The sequence below is a fragment of the Capra hircus genome, chromosome 7 (assembly GCF_001704415.2).
Source record: "Capra hircus breed San Clemente chromosome 7, ASM170441v1, whole genome shotgun sequence".
NCBI lineage: Eukaryota > Metazoa > Chordata > Mammalia > Artiodactyla > Bovidae > Capra > Capra hircus.
The window spans coordinates 103,804,773-103,825,434 of NC_030814.1; the positions used below are offsets into that span (position 1 = coordinate 103,804,773).

The following is a 20,662-nucleotide window of genomic DNA, read 5'->3' on the forward strand; positions in this document are numbered from 1 at the left end:
ACGCCTGCCTGCAATGCAGGAGACCTGGGTTTGATCCCTGGGTAGGGAAGATCCCCTGAAGAAGGAAATGGCAACCCACTCCAGGATTCTTGCCTGGAGAATCCCATGGACAGAGGAGCCTGGTGGGCTACAGTCCACGGGGTCACAAAGAGTCGGATAGGACTGAGTTGACTTAACTTTCTTTCTTTCTTCCTTGGGCAAGCACTTATCTCCTCTGCCACTAGGTGGCCCTAGTGAGACAGGAGGTGGATGCTGTTACCCTGTTTTCTGAACAAATACACCTGGATCTGGAGAGGAGAGATGACTTGCCCAAGTCTCCCTGAAGAGTCTAGAGAGAGAGGAGAGTGGAGGCTGAGTCCCACGTGCAGGAGCTCACAGGGGTAAGATCTCACTCTCCTCTACTCCAGAGCCTCTCGTGGCTCCCCATTGTCCTCACTTCTGAATCCACACCTCCCTGGAGGCCTTGTGTAGCCCAACCCCTGCCTGTCTCCCCAGCCTCCTCCTCTTGGCTCACTCTGCTCCAGGCTCATCATCTCCCGCTCCTTGCTGTTTTTTTGGAAGCATCCAGGCTCATTCCTATCCCATGCGCTCGCCGGAAGCCTCCTCCCCTGCTAACTTTTTTGGCTTTTAGGTCACAGTTGAAGCATTGCCCTCGGCAGGAAGCCCTCCCTGACCAGCTAAATAAGTGAATATCCTCAGAGCACCCTCTTATTGGTACAATTTCCTATGTAATGTCCTGATTATTTGATCTGTGTCTGCCTCACCTACCAAAGCTTCCCAGGTCACTCAGCTGGTAAAGAATCCACCTGCAATGCGGAAGACCCCAGTTCAATCCCTGGGTCGGGAAGATCCCCTGAGAAGGGATAGGCTACCCACTCCAGTTTTCTTGGGCTTCCCTGGTGGTTCAGACAGTAAAGAATCTGCCTGCAATGCAGGAGATCTGGGTTCAGTCCCTGGGTTGGGAAGATCTCCTGGGGAAGGGAACGGCTACCCACTCCAGTATTCTTGCCTAGAGAATCCCATGGACAGGGGAGCCTGGCGGGCCACAGTCCATGGGGTCACAAAGAGTCAGACACGATTGAGTGACTTTCACTTTCACCCACCATGCCCTTGAGGGAAGGACCAGGTCTGCCTTGTTCCCAGTTGTGACCTCCGTGGCCAGCACTGAGTAGGTACTCAGTAAATGCTTGAGAAATTATTAGAGAACCTCCCCTCCTGCCCTCCAGCCACATTGGTCTGTGTTCAGCTCCTCACACATCTGATCTTCTTGAGTCTGAGGCTTTGCACTTTCTATTCCTTCTCCTTGGCATACCCTTCTCTACACTCCTCAGCGGACTTCACTTTATCCTTCAGGCTAAGCTTAGAGGTCACTTCTTCCAAGTGGTCCTTCCTCTCCTCCTGGCCCCAGCTGCTGGGTCAAAAGCCTCCTCTGGGCCCTACAGCACCCTGATCTCATTCCTTCACAATATAGATCACTCTGTATGGTCTCCAGCTGGTACGTCTGTCTCTACAATTAGCCTATGAGCTCCCGCTTGCCCTTGGGCTGGGCCCCAGTCCAGGGTGTGGCACACAATAGCTGCTGAATAAATGTTTGCTGAACAAGATACTCAGACCCTCCCAGACTTCTGTGATCTACCTGGGGTGGTAGGGAGGCAAGCCACCCTGAGGCCTATGCTCTGGCGCAGAATGTTCTTGACAAAATTCAAAACCTGCGAGTTTTTGTGTTTGCGTTTCACTGATGACACTGAGACTCAGGGAGGCACCACCACTTGCTTGGAAGTGCACAGAATATGGGCCTTGAACCTAGCTTCCCTGAGGGCTGAGCCTCTCCCACCATATGTGCACTTATAGGCAGGACACACACGCACACTCACAGGAACACAACCCACCACTCCTGCCTTCCAGGGCCACGTGGTTCTCCCCTGAAATGGGCCCAAACCTAGTTTCCATTTGTTCTTTCTGGAAGATGGAAAATCATGAGTCACTGGGAGGGTGGGGAGGGGAACTGAGGGTTAGAGGGTGGGGGCAAGGGGCCTGCTGGGCCACCTGGGGAAGTGCCAATGCTATGGGTCGTGGGGCCCCGCTGCCCCAAACACCAATCAAGGCTGCTGGAGAGCCAGCCTGGTGTGTTAGGCCAGGCTTGTTGACCAAGAAATCAGTAGCCCTGGGAGGTCCATGAACCAAAGTATTAATAGGAGAAAAGTCCAGAGAGGATACGCTTCCCCAGTAGCTCAGCAGGTAAGGAACCCACCTGCAATGCAGGAGACAGGAGACATGGGTTTGATCACTGGTTTGGGAAGATCCCCTGGAGAAGGAAATGGTAACCCATTCCAGTATTCTTGCCTGAAAAATTCCATGGACAGAGGAGCCTGGCAGGCTACAGTCCACAGGGACACAAAGAATCAGATATGACTGAATGACTAAGCACGCATGCTGGAGAAGAAAATGACTCATTCACGGTCACCTAGCCTGGCCTCAAACCCAGAACTCTAGGTCTGGCCTGATTTAGCTCCCTCTCCCATCCAAGGGCTTCCCAAGTGGCACAGTGGGAAAGAATCAGCCTGCCAATGTATGAGATACAGGAGACGCAGGTTCAATCCCTGGGTGGGGAAGATCCCCTGGGGGAGGAAATGGCAACTCGCTCCCGTATTCTTGCCTATGAAATCCCATGGACAGAGGAGCCTGGTGGCTATATGTAGTCCAGGGGGTTGCAGAGTCTGACAGGAGTGAGCACACACACACTCACACACATACACACACACCCATCCAAGGAGGATGCTGCTGCTCCTTGGTGCTGCTGAGACCTCTCTGGCCCCTCCAAGGCCCCTGTTTCTCTGTGTTTCTCTTCTGTCTTTGTCTTATTCTGCCCCCCTCTCTCAAGTTATATGAATCAGGAGCAGCCCCCTGCACACCTCTACTCCCCTCTTCTCCACCTCATTCTCACATTGGAAGAAACATCCTGTGCTCAGGCTCCCCAGGAGGCTTTCCTCAGAGGAGGCTCCTCCCCCCAGCACAGCAGACAGCTGAGCCTGGCCCTCTAGTATATCTAGCCCAAGCTCCCCTCAAATGGTTTCTGTGACCACAAACCCCACAAACAACCGAGTACAATCCAGGATCTGGAGGACCCTTGGACACCCAACTGGATCACAGCGAGGACACACCCAGCCACAAACACACACGGGCACCACAAGGGGAAACACTCAAGCAGGCACATAACCAGTATACAAGCGCATACATAACTGATATACACACACCCGAACACATCCCGTCACGCACAGAGACCCAGCCAGCGGAGCACACACTGAGTCGTAACTGCTCAGACCCACACGCACTCGGATGCAGCCGCTCGGTGTCACACACACCATATGCAATCATGACACCACCGCCCCCCAGCTCCACCCCCGCGTAAGACAGCCTTTTCCTCTAAAGCGCCGGCCGCAGCCACACGGCAGAGACCCCCGCCCCTGGAAAAGCAAAGACCCTCCCCTACTCCCGCCAGGCCCTGCGCGCCGCCCTGCCCCCGCCCACCTACCGCCTGTGGAAGGAGGTGGGCCAGGAGCGCCGCGACTTCTCGAGAGCCGGCCGCAGGCTCAAGTCCCGCTCCCTGCGGCCCACAGACTTGTCCGGGTCTGAGTGGAAGCGCTGCTGGATGCGGATGGGGCGCCGGGGCTGCCGCCACAGGTGCTTCGGGGCCCTGGCTACGCCTTGGCGGCTGCGAGCGGAGTTCAACTCGCAGGATGCCTCTAGCCCTTCTTGGACCTTCGGGGTCTCCATGCGCCAGAACTGGGGAGCAAGCGGAGAGCAGGGCACGAGAGCCGTCCCCGGGAGGGAAGAGCGCCCGAGCCGAAGTCCCGGCCAGAGCCGGGAGTGGAGACGACAGCGAGGAGCTGTCCGCGCTGAAGGTGCTGAGGCAGGAAAAGGTAGCAACAGGGGCTCAAGGTGGGGTTGATCCCGAGGAGCTGTCCTCACTGAGGTGGTGCTGAAGGATAGATAGCAGGGCAAAAAGAACTTGAGGGTGGGGTTGGGGAAAGGGGCTGGGGAGGACCCCTGCGCCAAGGGTGGTCTGCTGTCCCCTCTAGAGCTGAACGAAATAGGTTCAAGACATGGACTTGGGGTGAAGACAGAAATTGTCCTCCCGTTTTCTGCCAAACAGAGAGGAAGGAAACAGGGTCTCTGGAAACTCCCAGCACCGAAGCACTGACCCTACTCCTGACGCTGAAAGTGTAGTAGATTCAGGAGTGGCAGAGACAGAGAGGAGCTGTCCGCGACCTGTCGGTTCTGAAGGCAGGGCAGGAAGACAGACAGGGGTTCAGGAAGACCTCCAGACCAGAGCGTCGATGGCCCAGGAAATGCTCAAAGCAGTTGTGGGTCTTCAGCCTTCCCCTGTGACTGTAGCAAAGAGGTGTCTGGAAGCAGAATCAAGGGCTCTAGTCTTCAGAGGTAGGCACAGATGGCGGTCTCTCTGCTCAGGAAGGTAGGCTTAGCAGTTCAGCCCCAGATCGGGTCTCTTTGGGATCTTAAAAGCCCCATACATGCTGGGCAGGAATCAGAGAAGTAAAGAGAAATGGGGAAGGGCTATGGAAGGGTGCTCCAATGCCTGGGGTGTGCACACAAGAAGCTGCCTCTGGTTGGGGTGGGTAGAGAGGGGCACTCTTTTATAACCACACTGACGCCCAGACCCTCAGCGGAAACGGCAGGATCTCATTTGCCCCGTGACGCCCTGGGCCCCTCCTTACAGCCACAATTCCTGCTCTCAAATCTCAGACCTGCCCCTCCCTTCCCTAGTTCTAGAAACTCAAGGCCCTGCTCACCAGGCATTCTAATCTCAGGGGTAATTTTCTGGGAAGTAGCAAAGGGAGGGCGAGCATATTTTCTATCGTGGTTAGCAGACGTAGACAGGGGCAAGAGCAGGTGTAAGAGGGTGGGTGTGGGCCGAGGCAGGGAGGTATCTGGGACCATTTGGTGCAACAGATTTGGGGGTAGGAAGAGCTCCGATCTTTTCAGAGAGCTCACAAGGGCATCTCAAGGATATTTCCCATGAAGACTGTCTATCCTCTACCCTAGTTGTGTCCCTGAGTGGGAAGAATGGAAAATGCTTGTACCAGGGAATCAGACAGACTGAGCTCCAGCTACAATACTGCCATGTCTTGCTGGCTGGTGCCAAACAAGTTGCTCCTCTCTGTCCATTACATCTGGCTCGGTCCCCTGCCCTCCAAAGCTGATAGTGGGAGACAGCTTGGTCCAGTGGTGGGGGATGTGGGTTCTGCCACTGGCTGGCTCTTGCTTTCCCTCCCCAAACCTGTTTCTGTTTCAGAAAATGGGGATAATGATGGTGTTCCCATCTCTTGGCTTTGTTACAAGGATGAAAAGGAATGTCATATGTGAAGGATCAAAGACCAGGAGCTGTCCACACCAGATCCCCTCCTCTTACCCACTGCTGGTGCCCACCAAAGCCTCGTGTGTCTATGCTATAAATAACTTCCGAGTCTGCCTATTTCTCTCCAGCCAATGGCTCCCATCCTGATCCAGGCACCACTATCTACCGCCTAGAACTGTCAAGGTGTCTTAATTGGACTCCTGCTGTTTTCACTTCTGCTGTTGACAGTGCTCCCTACAGTAGCCACAGGGAATTTTGTTTTTTTAATGCCGATCTGCTCAACTCACTCCCTTGAAAACCCACCTATGCCTCCCCTTATATCCCATGAGACCTTGGGTGGTCAAGCCCCCTGCCCACCTCTCCAGGCTCCCCTCCCATCTTCCAGCCACACTGGTCTATGTTCAACTCACACAGCTGATCCTCTTGAGTCCAAGACTCCAGACATTCTGTTTCTTCTAACTGGCACACACTTCTGGTTCAGTTGGTAAAGAATCTACCTGCAATGAAGGGGACCTGGGTTTAATACCTGGGTTGGGAACATCCCCTGAAGTAGGAAATGGCAACCCACTCCAGTATTTTTACCTGGAAAATCCCATGTACAGAGGAGCCTGGCAGGGTACAGTCCATGGAGTTGCATGAGTCGGATATGACTTAGCAAATAGGCCACCACTCCCTGCCTTCCTCCTGGCTGACCTCTCTTCATCCTTTAGGCTAAGCTTGGATACCGCTTCTTCCTAGCAGCCCTTCCTCGTCCCATTCCCCTCACCCTCCCTCCACAGTGCTGGGTTGGAAGCCTCCTCTGGGCTCCCTTATCACCCTGGTCTCTCCAGTTAGTATGAGTTTATCTCCACCATCATCCTGTGAACACCTACATGCCCATGGCTATATTCCCAGTAGGAGGTCTGGCACACAGTAGGTGCTTAATAAATGCTTGCTGAACAAGTTAAAGAAAGGTCCAGCTACACAAGGCACTTTCTTTCTCCTGGGACAGGCCCCCTCAATCCCCACAAGCCTCCTGACCTGCCTGGGGCCAGGCCGTGGCTCTGTTAGTTCCCTCCAGCCCCGATATTGAACAGCATACAGGCCCTGGGCTCCATGTCTGCAGCGGTCCTGAGGCAGTGTGACAGTCGTGGCAGCAATGGGGTCCCTGAGAAGCATGTCCGGATGACACCATTGCCAAAGGGGCTCATGGGGGCCAAGCCAGAATCAGCCAGCTCCCGGACTGGCTGGGGAGACAGCAGCAAGACGTGATCAAGTTCGCAGGCGAGGGAGCTCTCTGGAGCCCTGGGGACAAGGAGCCTCTGAGATACCTTCACCAGGTCGTGTGTGGTCAAGCCCCTGCCCATCTCTCCAGGCTCCCCTCCCACCTTCCAGCCACACTGATCTATGTTCAGCTCATGCACCTGATCCCCTTGACTCCAAGACTTTGCACATTCTGTTTCTTCCAGAAAACATTCTTCCAGGATCTGACATTCTGTCAGTCCAGATTCCTGGACTGACGCAGAAAGTTGTATCTCCGTCCTTCTTTTTCCCTCAGTGAATTTCCTTCTCTCAGCCTCAGTTACCTCACCGATGAAGTGGGGATGTGGATCTCAAACCTTGCAGGATATGAATAGTGCCTGGCCCACAGCAGGCACTGAAAAAATATTTTTTATCAATCAATTTATATATAGAATATTTATTGTTTATAACATTATATATATCACCATTTATTATAATAATATGCACTGTAGTGGTATTCTAGCATGTCTTATTATTATTAAAATATAAGGATAAGACATGCAGTAAATAAACGAGTGAATAGTGACAGGACCAATAGCTACTCTTCCTTACACACTCATTCCACATAGGTTGTGTTCGAAGGATCCCTCGTGGATCAGCTCACAAGAACACAATGAGACCATTTTGTACAATTATCCTCACTGTACAAACAAGAAAACTGAGGCTCAGAGGTTAAGTAACTTGCCCAAGGTTGCAGGTGGTAAGGAAATGGTGGAGATGAGATTCTGGATTCTGAGGTTTCTTGTTGGAAGGACTGAACAGGAAAAATTAAATGAGATAGTGTTTGCAAACGTGCTCTGGGTAAACACTTGAGACATTTAAAAATCAAACAGGGAACTTCCCTGGTGGTCCAGTGGCTAAGACACCAAGCTTCCAATGCAAGGGGCATGGGTTTGATCCTTGGTCAGGAAACTAAGATCCCACATACTTTGTGCATAGCCAGAATATAGGTATATATAAATCAAACAGAATCGGGATGAACTGATGCACTCTCCAGACCATCAGATCTGAGTTCAATCCATGTGATATGGTCTAGGCCAAGCATGGTTCAGTTTCCTCATCTGTCAACCAGTAATGAAATCCACACGGGTTCCTTGGAGTTGCTAATTACAGAATCGTCCAGCAGGCATATGCCAGCCATAGTCTGGGAACTATCCGCAGTGCTGACCCCAGGAAATAGCGTCAAAACTGGAACCCACGGCCATGGGGATATGGGTAAGAGCCAAAGGCACAAATGAGGACTTGGGAGAGGCAGAGCTCAGAAACAGCCTTCTGCGCCTCTGACCCTGCACCACACAAGTGAGTGTGTCCCCACTGCCAGACTCAATATTCAGACGGGGAAACTGAGATCCAAGTGTGCGTGCATACTAAGTCACTTGAGTCTTGTGTCCAACTCTTTGCAACCCTATAGACTGTATCCCGCCAGGCTCCTCTGTCCATGGGATTCTCCAGGCAAGAATACTGGAATGGGTTGTCATTTCCTTCTCCAAGGGATCTTCCCAACCCAGGGACTGAACCAGCAACCCCTGTGACTTTTGCATTGCTAAAAGATTCTTTACTTACCACTGAGCCACCGGGGAAGCCTTGAAGGCCAAGACTAGAAGGCGAATCTGGGCCAGAGCCAGGGCAAGGGGGGATGGGGAAGAAGGTGGGAGAAGGGGACATCAGTTGGACCTCTTCTAGGTTCACTTCCTTCCTTGTGAGGTGGTCCCTCTTATTCCCCTGTCCCAGAGGAGGATGTTAAAGCTCAGAGAGGAAATGAGCTGCTAAGGGTCATGCAGCTGGGGGCCGCTCAACTCCCCACTCTCCCTTCAGCTCTTTGCGTGAATCTTACCCTCCTAGGATGCAGGACACCTGACTGTTCCCCTACACGCGTCATCCCTCTCTCCCAGGGGCATCTGAATTCTAATGCAGAAATCGAAGTGTTCCATCCTAGGTTCCCCAGGGAGGATCCCTGGCAGCTGGAGGATGTGCAGGGAAAGCTGAGGGTGGGGACATGGAAACAATGGGCTCCTCCCAGAACGGGAGGCCCATGGAGATGTCAGCTGCCTCTTCTTCAGGAAACTGTTTTCCAGATGGGAAAATCACTTGCCCACATTTATATTCATTCATTTCTTCACTGAATACAATAAGATGGCTTGTGTGGTGCTAGGAAGAAAAGGAAACCATGCCAGGGAGTGGGAGTGTGACTGGGGGAGGGCTGTTAATGTTGCTCAGGCGTCATTGAGGGTCTTTGGAGGAGAGGACTTTGAGCTGAGACTGGAAAGAGGAAAAAGGAGCTGGCCAGGGGAGAGCTAGGGAAGTAGCGTGCCAGGCAGAGGGGGCAGAACCTGCACAGGCCCTGAGGTGGGACCAAGCTGGCCGGTTAGGTGGACAGTGAGGGGAGGTGGGAATGGAGTGCGGGGAGATGAGTTGGGGGGAAATTGATGTGGGGCCTCAGGGGTGGGGTGATGAGTTGGGTGTTGCTTCTGGGTGCGGATTCAGAGCTCTCAAGATACACCACTTGCTTTATGATTTTTTTAAAAAACATATATTTTATTTATTTATTTAGGCTGAGCCAGGTCTCAGCTGTGACATTTGGGATCTAGTTCCCTGGATCGAACCTGGGCCCCCTGAATCAAGAACTGAGTCTTATCCACTGACCTACCAGGGAAGTTTTTAAGGAGCCTCCTGTGCCTGCCAGGGAGCAGGGTCCATTGTGGGAGAATAGAGGCTGGGGCAGCATCTGAAGGGGACATGGGCCAGCCTGAGGCCCATGAGTGGATTTGGGACATGTTTTGGTGGTTGAGAGACAGGCCACAGCTATAGGATGTTCAAGGGGATTCAGAGGTAACTCGTGATTTCGATGGGTGACTAGTCACGAAGTTCTCTGGGTGGGTGGGGCAACCACCGCCCAGATGGTGAAGATCTGGGAGGAAGCCCCAAAGAGCTGGTGAATCCAGGTTCCATTTGAGCATCACATGTCTCCCAGGGGAAAGCAGAGGAGGCAGCTTGAAGCTTGGATCTGGGCTTTTTGGGGTGGGGAGATGGCTAGTTTGGGGGTGAAATAGACAAGACAGGGCCTATAGGGAGCTGTCAGTAGCCCTGCAGTGGGTTGGGGCGGGTGGTTCTTCAGCAAGCTCCGACTCCCTGGATCCAGCCCGGCTGCCTCTCCCTCATCCAGAGTGAGGGTAGGGGAAGGGTGGCGGGAGGGTGGAACTCTCAGAGCTGCAGGTGGGGGAGGGGAGGGTCCTCTGGGCCTCTCAGCTGCAGATTAATCAACTGGCCATTCCAGACTAATTGCTTTCCTCACTGAGAGGCTGGAGTGGGGACAGAAGGCCTGGCGGGGGGGTGGGGGGTGGTGGTGGGGGGATTGCAGAGAGGCTGAGAAGCTGGCTTGATTTGTGCTCTCTCTTGTCTCTGAAATCCTGATATCCCCTAGCTCTAGCTGCTAGTCTTGCCTCTCAGACTAGCCTCCAATCTGTTCCCTGCCTACTCCTGACCCTCCTGTGGCTCCCAGCACCCCTAGATCACAACCCACACCCCTCACCACGGCCCCAGAGGCCCCATGTGCCCTGCCCGCCACTGCCTCTCACCTTCCTCCATCTCCCCTCGCTCTACCTGCCCCAGCGCCATCAGCCTTGTCATAGCTGCTCCCTTAAACCTGCCTCAGGGCCTTTGCACAGGCTGTGCCCTCTGTAGGAAGTGCCCTGCCCCCAGCTCTCCCCGTGGCTGGCTCCTTCTTTACATCCATTCTTCAGCTCAAATGTCACCTCCTCAGAGAAGCCCTCCCTGCCCAATCTGGGAAGCCTCAATCACATTCACCCACCTTCAGAGGATATCCTTTTTCTTGGTTTAAGGTCTGTCTGCCCAGCCTGTGAGTCCCTATGTCCCCAGGCCCAGGGCAGGAGGCACCCCACGTGCAAGTGGAATGCCTGATACTGTGAAAGAGTGTTTCAGGGAATGTCAAAGATGCCCACTTTAAAGAGAAGGCAGGTGCAATCTGGAGAGGGAGACAGCTGCTGGGGTTCACCAGGGCTGCATGATCACACACCACAGTAAAGAGGGCAGCCAGGGAGTGTCCTGGGCCGTTGGAGCAGCTGGGGATTCGTCTTAGCTGACAGGGGTTCAGAGCTCAGAAAAGGGTCTGGAAGACTCAGGTTCACACTCACTCAGCCACTCAGCTTACGGGAGAGAGAACCTCTCTGTCAGTTTTCTCGTGTAAACTGAAGTCACCTTCATCTTTCTCCTCCACCTGCTAGCAGCTGGGGCATGGCTAAGCAAGGTAAGGTGTGTAGGACCTTGCCTGCTGCTGGGACCGCCTCATACTGACTTCTCTCCAGCCACACAATTTTAGCTTTTTTTTTTTTTATTTTAAACACTAGCATATATAGCGGAGAAGGCAATGGCACCCCACTCCAGTACTCTTGCCTGGAAAATCCCATGGACGGAGGAGCCTGGCAGGCTACTGTCCATGGGGTCGCACAGAGTTGGACACGACTGAAGCGATTTAGCACGCATGCTTACAGAGTGTGAGTGTCCCAGCCGCTCGGGCAGTAACCTGGGATTCAAATCCAGCCCCTTCCCAGTTCCTCACTCACTACTGTCTTTTACTCCTGCCTCAGTTTCCCTGCCCTGTAAAGAAAGGAAGTGTGAGGCTTCACACTCTCCTCACCCTGGACTGAGGACACCCAGACCCCCTTTCCTTGGGCAAAGCCTTGCATCCGGACCCAAGGGGACCCTACTGCCTTCCCTCCCCTCAACCGCCTCCACAGGTCTCCTGCCCTTACAGCGACAGCTGCAGCCAGGGGCTGGGTCCTTGCAGCAAGCAGCCTCCTCGTGGCCTCTCAAGGCTTCACTCTCCTCCCCTGCAAGTGGGTCTTCAGGCTGCCCTGGGTGTTCCTAAGTACTGGGACCCCTGCCCCCACAGCACACACAAGACCATCCCGCTTCAGTCACAGCCCCACCCCTCCTGCTCACCTTGCTTAGCGGGAAGGAGAGCACCTTCTGCTATGCCTCAGGGAAGCCCGAGGCGTCTTTGTACCTGGGGAGATGAACATGAGATCTCTGGGCTCCAGGAGCCCAGCTATTCCCCTGCGAGACTCCCCAAGACAGAGAGCTCACTCCCACAGCCTGCACCCTCTCCTGGAAGACACTCAATCACGGTAGCCTGGGCCAGGCCACTGGCGCCAGTGTAGGACAACCGTCCAGCCTTCCTCAGGGACCTCTGTTCAGGAGCAGCGGGTCTGGCACCCGCATGTACTCCCCAAGCCCCTCCCAACTCCTTCCCAGAGTCAGCAGCCTTGGAGCATCAGGACCCTCAGGAAGAAGTCCCCTGGCTCCATGGGCTGTCCATTTAGCTCCCAGCCCAGCTCTGGACAGTTCAGGGACCCCAGCCCACCACTTGGGAACCCCTCAAACTCACACAAGTTCTGAGAGGCCTGGGTAGGTCTGAGCTCACTGCCACGACTGAGTCCTGTGACCCAGCAGGAAGGGGGGGGCAGGGAGGACGAAGCCTGCCCAAGAGGCAGCCCAGGGTCCCCGCCCTGGTGGAGCCCCTTAACTATCTGAGCGCCAGCCCTGAGCAGGACACACCCACACCCACGTGCTCCCCTCAGGACCCAGCCGGAAGTGGCAGGCAGAGAGACTGGGAAGGTGTGAAAGTGTCACTGAGACGGTGTGAGACAGAGTGGACGGGAGCGCTGACCATCTGTGTTTGTGTGGGGAGAGAGGGGGGTGGGGTGAGCCCGGAGTGGGCAGGCATTAAGTTCAATTGTTTCTGTGTTTGCTGAGAGAGGGAGGGAGACAGCGAGAGAAGAGGACAGACCCAGAGAGTCGGCAAGAGATGGAGACAGAAAAACACGGAGAAGGGAGGCAGAGAGAAGCGCAGTTCTGAGGCCAGAATTGGGGGATTTGGAGAAGGTGGAACGAATTAGGAGATTAGGGTTGACACGCATACACTACCGTGTGTTAAACGGATAATCAGTGGGAAGAGCTGTATAGCGCAGGAAGCTCAACTCGCTGCCCTGTGAGGGGTGGCGTGGCAGAGTGGGAGGGAGGGCCACGAGGGAGGGGATTTATGTATTTGCTGTGCAGTCCCTAACTCGTGTCTGACTCTTTGCGAGCCCAATGACCGCAGCATGCCAGGCGGCCCTGTCCTTCACCATCTCCTGGAAGTTGCTCAGATTCAGGTCCATAGAGTCAGTGATGTTATCCAGCCGATTCATGCTTTGCCACCCTCTTAAGCGGATACCATTTCAGGGGATCTTCCCGACCCAGGGATTGAGCCCAGGTCTCCCGCACTGCAGGCAGACGCTTTCCCTTCTGAGCCACCAGGGAAGCCCTGAGTGGATATCTGTATACATGAAACTGACTTGCTTCATTGCACAGCAGAAACCAACACAACATTGTAAAGCAACTGTTCCAAAAGAAAAAGGATGAGAGGACTTTATTTACCCCAGTCCCTGGGGTCTGGGACCCGGGCTTCACAGCAGAGTCCATGAGTAATGGCTTCAGGAACATGCAGATGGCTTCCAGGGGGTCCCTGGAGGCTCTGGGAAAGTTACTTGTCATGTCCTGCTGCCCCAGGCAGATTGATGACCTTTTCTGGTCCTCTGGTTGACACTCACTTCACGAACAGTGGGGGCTGGAGCTGCAGCAGGAACTGGGGGCCTCCAGGAGGGGCTGTGGGGTGAGGGGGCGCTGTGGCCAGGGGAAAGGCCACCTCCCAAGCTGCCACAAGTTAATGTTTCACCAGACCTGCCGCCTGCCCAGGAGGCCCTGCTGTCCCCTCCGCCTCCAAGAATCACCAGAGCGTGACCCTTCTGGGGGCAGGCTTCACCTCCATGTTCTGGGTGACCTTGACCCTCAGCCCCTCTGACCACCCATTTTCACTGCACGGTAAACCCAGACCTGAATCGTGGCCAAGGGACAAGGGTAAGACCCAGCCTGAAGCCTCCATGTCCCAAGCTGCTAGAGAATCCTGGAAGGTCCCCATTAGAAGGGAAAGCCCATAACCACCGGGAGCCTGAGCCCCAGGCCTGCCCTGCCCTGAGCTCAGTTTTCCCTCCTGTACAATGGGAGGGAAGAGAATGGATGCCTGGCTCAGACCTTGGGAAACGGGACTGAGATAATGGAGGGGTTGGGGGTAGTGGTGGCTGTTTTCTAAGCTGTTTATTTATATTTGCTGCGTCAGCTCTTAGCTGTGATGTGCAGGCTCAGTAGTGGCCACGTGAGGGCTTAGCTGCCCCCTGGAATGTGGGATCTTAGTTCCCCAGCCAGGAATCGAACCCACGTCCCCTGTATTGGGAGGCAGTTTCTTAACCACTGGACCACAAGACTGGGGTAGCGGGGTGGGGATTGTTGTGACTCCCTGCTCTCTGCCTGCTTCTGGCCCTGTCCAGTCTCCAGGCCTTTGCACAGGCTGCTCCTGCCTCCCGCAGAGCCTCTCTCCCTGCTGATCTGCCCTCCTAAAGACCTGAAGTTGGATGTTGGCACTTGCTGCATGAAAATGCCCCCACGGTGTTCTGGCTAGAACTCACGCTCTTTCCCAAGCCCACCTGGTGCTCCACATGCCCCTCCCTCACGCTCTGACCTTACTCATCTCCTTGTTTCCCAAACACCCCGAGTGTTTCCTACCCACCACAGGGCCTTCGCACTTGCTGTGTCTGCCCCCAGGCACGCCTTCCCTGGTGTCCCCACAGCGGCCCCTTTATCTCTTTCAGGTCTCAGCACAAATACCACCTTCCAGGGAACTTCCTGGTGGTCTGATGGGTAGGAACTCCATGTTCTCACTACTGAGTGCCTGGGTTCAATCCCTGCTTGGGGAACTAAGATCCCACAGGCTGCACGGTATGGCCAGGGAAAACAGTATCACCTTCCAGACAGACCTCCCTGCCCTCTCGGCAAACCTGGGCACACAGGACCCTGGGCTCCAGCTGCAACCCCACTGTGTGGCCCTCAGCCATCTGAAATTATATCACTTGATTACCTGGCTGCTGTCGGTCTTCCCTCTTGAGACTGTGGGCTCCATAAGGGTGGAGGAATGGTCCCCACGGTGACCCCAGCACAGAGTAGACACTCTAAAATGTTTGTCAAATGAATTTATGACTCAAGATGCCTCGGAGGAGTGATAGGGGCTTTACTGCCCCTCGCCAGATGCCCCAGCCTCATCCAAGTCCCTCTCCCTCAGCTTCAAAGATGGAAGATCACGGCAGTCTGTGATGGGCAGAAGAAGACCTTCGACTCACAAGCCCCTGAAGGAGGAACACACACGAGGGGGTGTTCAGGGACCAGCAGTCTCTGCAGCAGGGGCCTGCCCTGCTTGAGAGGGCACCCCCACCCCGGTCCAGCCTCCCCCCCACCATGGATACCTCATCCAGCTTCTGGAACTCAGAAACCCCGTTGTGACAGCGCCTCACTGCCATGATCACACCTCCGATGAGCAAAGCAGACACTAGCAGACACACGGCCACCACCACACCAGGGTTCCTGTGCAACCTGAGAGCCTCAGAGTCACCTGGAGCTAAAGGGAGGAGCTCTGAGTCAGCCACGGCACTGAACTCTTCTAAGACTGAGACACACCAGGGCCCCAGGGCCTTTTTTTTTTTTTTTACTGTGCTGCGAGGCATGTGGGATCTTAGTTCCCTGGATGGAGCCCACATCTCCTGCACTGGAAGGATAGAGTCCAGGGCCTTTAAGTCCCTTCTCAGGACGCGATGCTTACTTTCCTCTCTAGTGGCTGCTCCAACTATCTCTTCAAGCACATTTTTTACTTTCACTTTCGTTTTTCTCTTTCTTTTCTTTTGAATATGTTTGTCTACAAGGCATTCGCTTTGTTTGCTGTGTTCCCACGCCATTGTTGGCCATTTCTGGGAGTTCTTGCAAAGTGGGGGAAAAAAAAAAAAAAAAATTCAACCTTAAACTCAGTTCCCAAACGCAGTGACTTTCTGAGGCTACGTACAAAATGTGACACTTTGTAAAGATGGTTTTATATCCTGTGACTTTAAGCAAAATGTTTTTATTTATAGCAGAGTGTTATTGAATTTATAGCAAAATGTTATTTTACTTCATGTTTACACTCTTCTTTGCATGTTTTGGAGATAACATTATTTTGAATGATAGATTTTTCTAGACCCTCTAAAAAATGCTTGGCCTCTGTGGACCCCAGGGACTCCGTATAACCACACTGCAAGTCCCCCACCCTCACCACCCCAGCTAGTACCCTACTCACCCCATTTCAGCCACCTCACTTCTTGGTGGCACCTCAGATGCACCAGGAACAGTCCTAGCTCAGGGCCTTTGCCCTGGCTGTGCTCACTGCCCGTCCTGTTTCCCGCTAGGTACGGGCATGGTTCTCTACTTCACCTCCTTCAAACTAAGACCTCTGCCGAGTAGTCATTTAAAATTTCAAATTCTTTGCACTCACATTTCGACCCTTTATCCTGCTCTACTTTGTTCTTTTATAAACAAATTTACTTATAACCTATCTTCCAACATAACCGTTTCCCACAGGACTTGACCCACAATAGGTGCTTAATAAAACGTGCTTGGGATGAAGGTCTGAAGAGGCTTAGGTGATGGGAGGTGAGGGGTGGGGTGGGGAAGAGGCCCTTCCCAGCACATTCTTAGGACTGTGCTTCCCCCTGGTGGCCAATCCCAGAACTGCAACTTGGTACCCCCAACCATACCCCTTGCTGTTCAGTCGCTCAGCCTCCTCCCACTCTTTGCGACCCTATGGACTGCAGCACTCCAGGCTTCCCTGTCCCTCGCCATCTCCCAGCGCTTGCTCAAACTCATGTCCATTGGAGCAGTGATGCCATCCAACCATCTCATCCTCTGTCATCCCCTTCTCCTCCTGCCTTCAATCCTTCCATCCCCCTACAGGCCCCAATGTCCCAATACTCACCATAACCAGATGTCTCGAATGTCCGGTCAGTGGTGGCCAAGGACACAGAGGGAGGCAGCGTGCTGGGCTTGGGGTGAGTGGGACTCCAAGGCAGGGTGGCCAAGGAGACAGAACTCAGGGCGCTGGAGGGGGAGGTGACGGTGTGCTCCGACCTGGGGGAGCCAGAGCTGGGGTGGGTGTCTGGCTCAGGTTGTGAGGAGGTGGGCTGGGTGGTGGAGGTTGTCCCTGAATTTGAGGGGCTGCGGTAGGTTGTGGCCTCTGAACTAGGGCTGTTGGGATGGAATGTGGAGCCTGTCTCTGGGCTCTCTTGGCTGGCGTGGTTTTCCCAGACAGTAGGGGAGCTGTAGCTGAAGGGAGAAGTCAGAGGTTTGGAAGTCGAGCTGTCCATCTCTGAGGCTGTAACATGTGGAAAGAAAACACCATTGGGGTGTAGGAAGGAGATAATTAGGAACAAGGATATGCAGCCCTGGCCCCAACCAGCCAGATGCCTCTTTCCCTATTACGCCACTAGACAGCACCCACCACTTAGGGAGACTTGGAGGGATTAGTGCACAGTGGGAGTGCTCAGTGGGAAACTGAGGTGTTGGTGTCTGAAGCTCCTCATCTGAGTTCCCACAGCCAGCATTTCAGTCTGGGGTGGACCCTCCCTGCCCCCTACTCTTCTTTAGGGCTCTGGAACTCTTCTGGATATAGGGCATGGCTGCCAACCCAGGCAGCATGCTGGGCAACTCTTTGAACCCTTCTGGGACTCAGTTTACTTATCTGTAAAATGGACATCACAGAAAGTCAGAGTCTCTGAGAGCTCACACAGGTCTGATACTCAGTGATGCTGGTAGATCCATCTCTGAGCAGCAGAGATCCATCTCTGAGCTCCCAGAGAGTATCGACCCTAATCTGCTTTCCCAGGTACCTGGAAGGTCCCCATGGTTAAACTCAAGGTTTTAATGGGGGCACTGAGGCCTGAGCTCTAAGAACAGTCAGCAGATATTCATTGGAAGGACTGATGCCATAGCTGAAGCTCCAATACTTTGGCCGCCTGATGCCAAGACCCAACTCATTAGAAAAGACCCTGATATTGGGAAAGATTGAAGGCGGGAGGAGAAAGGGATGACAGAAGTTGAGATGGTTGGATGGCATCACTGACTCAATGGACATGAGTTTGAGCAAGCTCTGGGAGAAAGTGAAGGACGGGAAAGCCTGGCATGCTGCCGTTCATGGGGTCACAAAGAGTCAGACACAACTGAGCAATAAGACTCTGGAACCTCTGCTACCTTCTTCTAGCTGCTCCCTAGCTTAGGGCCCAGGGGCCAGGCTGAGGGTGGGTAAAGATTTCATGGGCCACCTCCCACAATTACTTCCTTCCCAGCTCCAGGCTGCTGGTAAACTTAACTGATTGCAAATCCATTCATCAACCATATCTTGCCGCACCCAATCCGCTCTGCCCTGGGTGGATCTTTGTGCTTGCCTCACCCTAAGCAGCACAAATGAGGAAATAACTTCTGGCCCTGGCCCCAGGAGGGGGCTGGGTCCACATGCAGACCCTATTTCTCTAACCAGTTTCCCAGCTCCTGAGGGGATGACAGATGAGTCTAGACGGAGGCATGGTATACTGGCCTGACTTTATCGTCATTTTACAGGTGGGGAACTGAGGCTCACAATGGTAGTGTCTGGCCCAGTGACTGGGAAGTAAGAAGGCTTTTCAACGATCTCCAGGGGAGAGTAGCGCGGAACCATATGCACTACCACGTGTAAAATAGACAGCCCATGGAAATTTGCTGTATGACTCAGGGAACTCAGACTGGGGCTCTAACAACCTAGAGGGGTGGGAAGGGATGGGAGGTGGGAGGAAGGTTCAAGAGGGAGGGGACATATGTACACCTGTGGCTGATTCATGTTGATGTATGGCAGAAATGAAACCAATATTGTAAAGCGATTATCCTTCAATTAAAAATAGAGTAAAACACAAAACAAAACCTCCAAGGAGTCAAGGACTAAGAGTCCAGCCTCCTCAAACTGTCTCCCACCATTCTTTGAGAAGGAATCCAGATGACAGAGGTTTCAGCTGAAATGAAGATGACTCGGGGGCCACAGTGGACCCCAAGCCAAGCGAGACCTCTGAGGAGTCATACTTCTAAGGCAAACTAAGGAAAACTGGAAAGAGGAGGTTGTGGAGGACATAAGCTCTGCTGAGTGCCTGGCACAGATAGGGGGAGAGCCGACCAGAAGGTGAAATGGGGCTGAGTCTATGCGCCGTGCCAGGACTTTGCTTTGCCCAGAGACTCCTAGACCAGGAGGCTGGCATGAGTCAAGTCAGCTGGTTTAATCTGGGTCTGGCACAGGCTGGGAAATTTGGCTTGTCTGAGCCTCAGTTTCCTGAGCTATGTGGTCCTTCCGAGTAAAGCTTTTGTCTGCTATGAGAGTCTCATTTTGTGGTGGCCTCCACTCTGATATTCCAGGTTTGGGGCTGGGACACTGGTCAGAGGCTTGATGGGGTGGAAAGGATGGGGGCCATGGATGCGAGAAATCCAACTCTTCTCCACCCCAGGAGCTGTCTTATATAGGGAAACAAAGAAATTAAGTCGGGGGCCAAGAGCCTACGCTGGGAGCCGCAGAGGTTCAGTGACCAGGAAGTAAGCCCTTCTCCCGCCCGCATCCCCGTGGCCCCTGGGTTCTCACCCTTCTCCCTTTGGGGGCGCCTAAGAGAAATTGAGATTGGGAACCGAACCTCAAATTGGGTAGGAGGCATTCACCAGCCTGTTGCTGTTCATGTAATGCTGTGGTGGCAGACCTGGCACCCTCAGGACTGGGGTGAGGGGTGGGGGGTGGAGGGGCTGGTGCTCCCGCTGTTCTTGCTTCCAGCAGGAGCAACAGCTCCGGGCTGGGGGCGCGGGGGTGGCGGTGGCAGACTAGTGTGGCCTGAGGGAGGTGCCCAGACACCAGGTGTGCGACTAGGCCGCTCCCCCCTCCAGCTTCCTGGAAGCCGGATCTTACCTGTTCTTACCTGTGGAGCTGCCCATGAGAGCAGAGGAATTCACATCAGAAGCTTTTAGCAGCAGCGGCAGTAGAGCCAGCAATAGAAGCGGCGGCGGCGGCGGCGGCGGCTGGGAGCTCGCCATTCTTGCGTGAGGAGCGGGGGAAAGACGGGCTCCGCACAGGTGTGTGGCCAGGTGCCCGCTCTTTACACCTGCGCGCCCCCAGCTGTCGGCGGCGCGCGGCACTGTTCAGGGCCGAGGCGGAGGTGGGGCCTCCGGACGCAGGGCGTTTGAGGGCCCTACTGTTCACCAGGGCTGATATTCCTGACTTCCTCCTCCACCTCTCCTAACAAACCCTCTTGGTTCATGACCCCAAAGCCTTACACTCTGCCTGTCCCCTCAGGGGACTTCCCAAGTGGCGCTAGCAGTAAAGAATCCGCCTGCCAATGCAGGAGACGCAAGAGACTGCAGGTTCGAATCCTGGGTCGGGAAGATCCCCTGGAGGAGGGCATGGCAACCCACTCCAGTATTCTTGCCTGGAGAATCCCATGGACAGAGGAGCCTGGTGGTCCGTGTCGGACAAAACTCAAGTGACTTAGCACGCACACATGTCTCTCCAGGACATCCTTGCCCCTCCTAGCTTCCACCGAAGCCCCCACCACTCTGCTGCCCCTCCATGCCTTTCCCAAGTCCGTGCTGTCACCCCCATGCCCCTCCGCTTGGCCAGGCTGCCCCTCTGGGTGCCCCCAGGCCCCTCCCTTTGCTGTGTCTCTGATCCCACCTGCATCCAGGTCTCTCTCACCTAGACTGGGGCCCCTTGAGGGTGGCCCAGCATCCCCCAAAGTCAGGATGTGGCTGGAAGCCTCTAGGATTTTCTAGGAACAAGGGCCTCATGGTGGCCATTCCAAGTCAGGCCCCCCAGACAATGGCTTCTGGGGTGCTTCCGTCCACAACTGACTGGACGCTGCCCTGCTCGCCCTGGATGAATACGGTGGCACATGTGAGTCCAGGCTGGCCGCCCTGACCTCCGCGGAAGGCTTAAGGTCCTGATTCCAGGCAGACCCCAGGTGCCTGCGGCGTGGCTGAAAGTTTTGGACCCCTCTGGTCCAGGATGTTCTAGGTCCCCCAGATTTCCACCCTACACCA

The 20,662-nt window shown here is 54.4% G+C and overlaps 1 protein-coding gene across 1 annotated transcript; it reads right to left on the minus strand.

Annotated features, from left to right (window-relative positions):
- LOC102171051 (putative protein TPRXL) lies at positions 14,725–19,812 on the minus strand. Its single transcript, XM_018051429.1, has 4 exons — positions 19,546–19,812; positions 16,545–16,940; positions 15,010–15,161; positions 14,725–14,892 (listed from the first exon to the last, which is right to left on the minus strand). The coding sequence occupies exons 1-4, from the start codon at positions 19,658–19,660 to the stop codon at positions 14,845–14,847; spliced, it is 711 nt and encodes a 236-aa protein (XP_017906918.1). The 5' UTR covers positions 19,661–19,812; the 3' UTR covers positions 14,725–14,844.

Excerpts from the sequence above, each read along its gene's own strand:
- LOC102171051 (XM_018051429.1), bottom strand. The coding sequence starts at position 19,660 with ATGGCGAGCTCCCAGCCGCCGCCGCCGCCGCCGCCGCTTCTATTGCTG. Across the intron at positions 15,162-16,544 it reads ATTCGAGACATCTGGTTATG|CTCCAGGTGACTCTGAGGCT; the intron begins GTGAGTATTGGG and ends TCCTCCCTTTAG. Across the intron at positions 14,893-15,009 it reads AGTTCCAGAAGCTGGATGAG|GGGCTTGTGAGTCGAAGGTC; the intron begins GTATCCATGGTG and ends TTCCTCCTTCAG.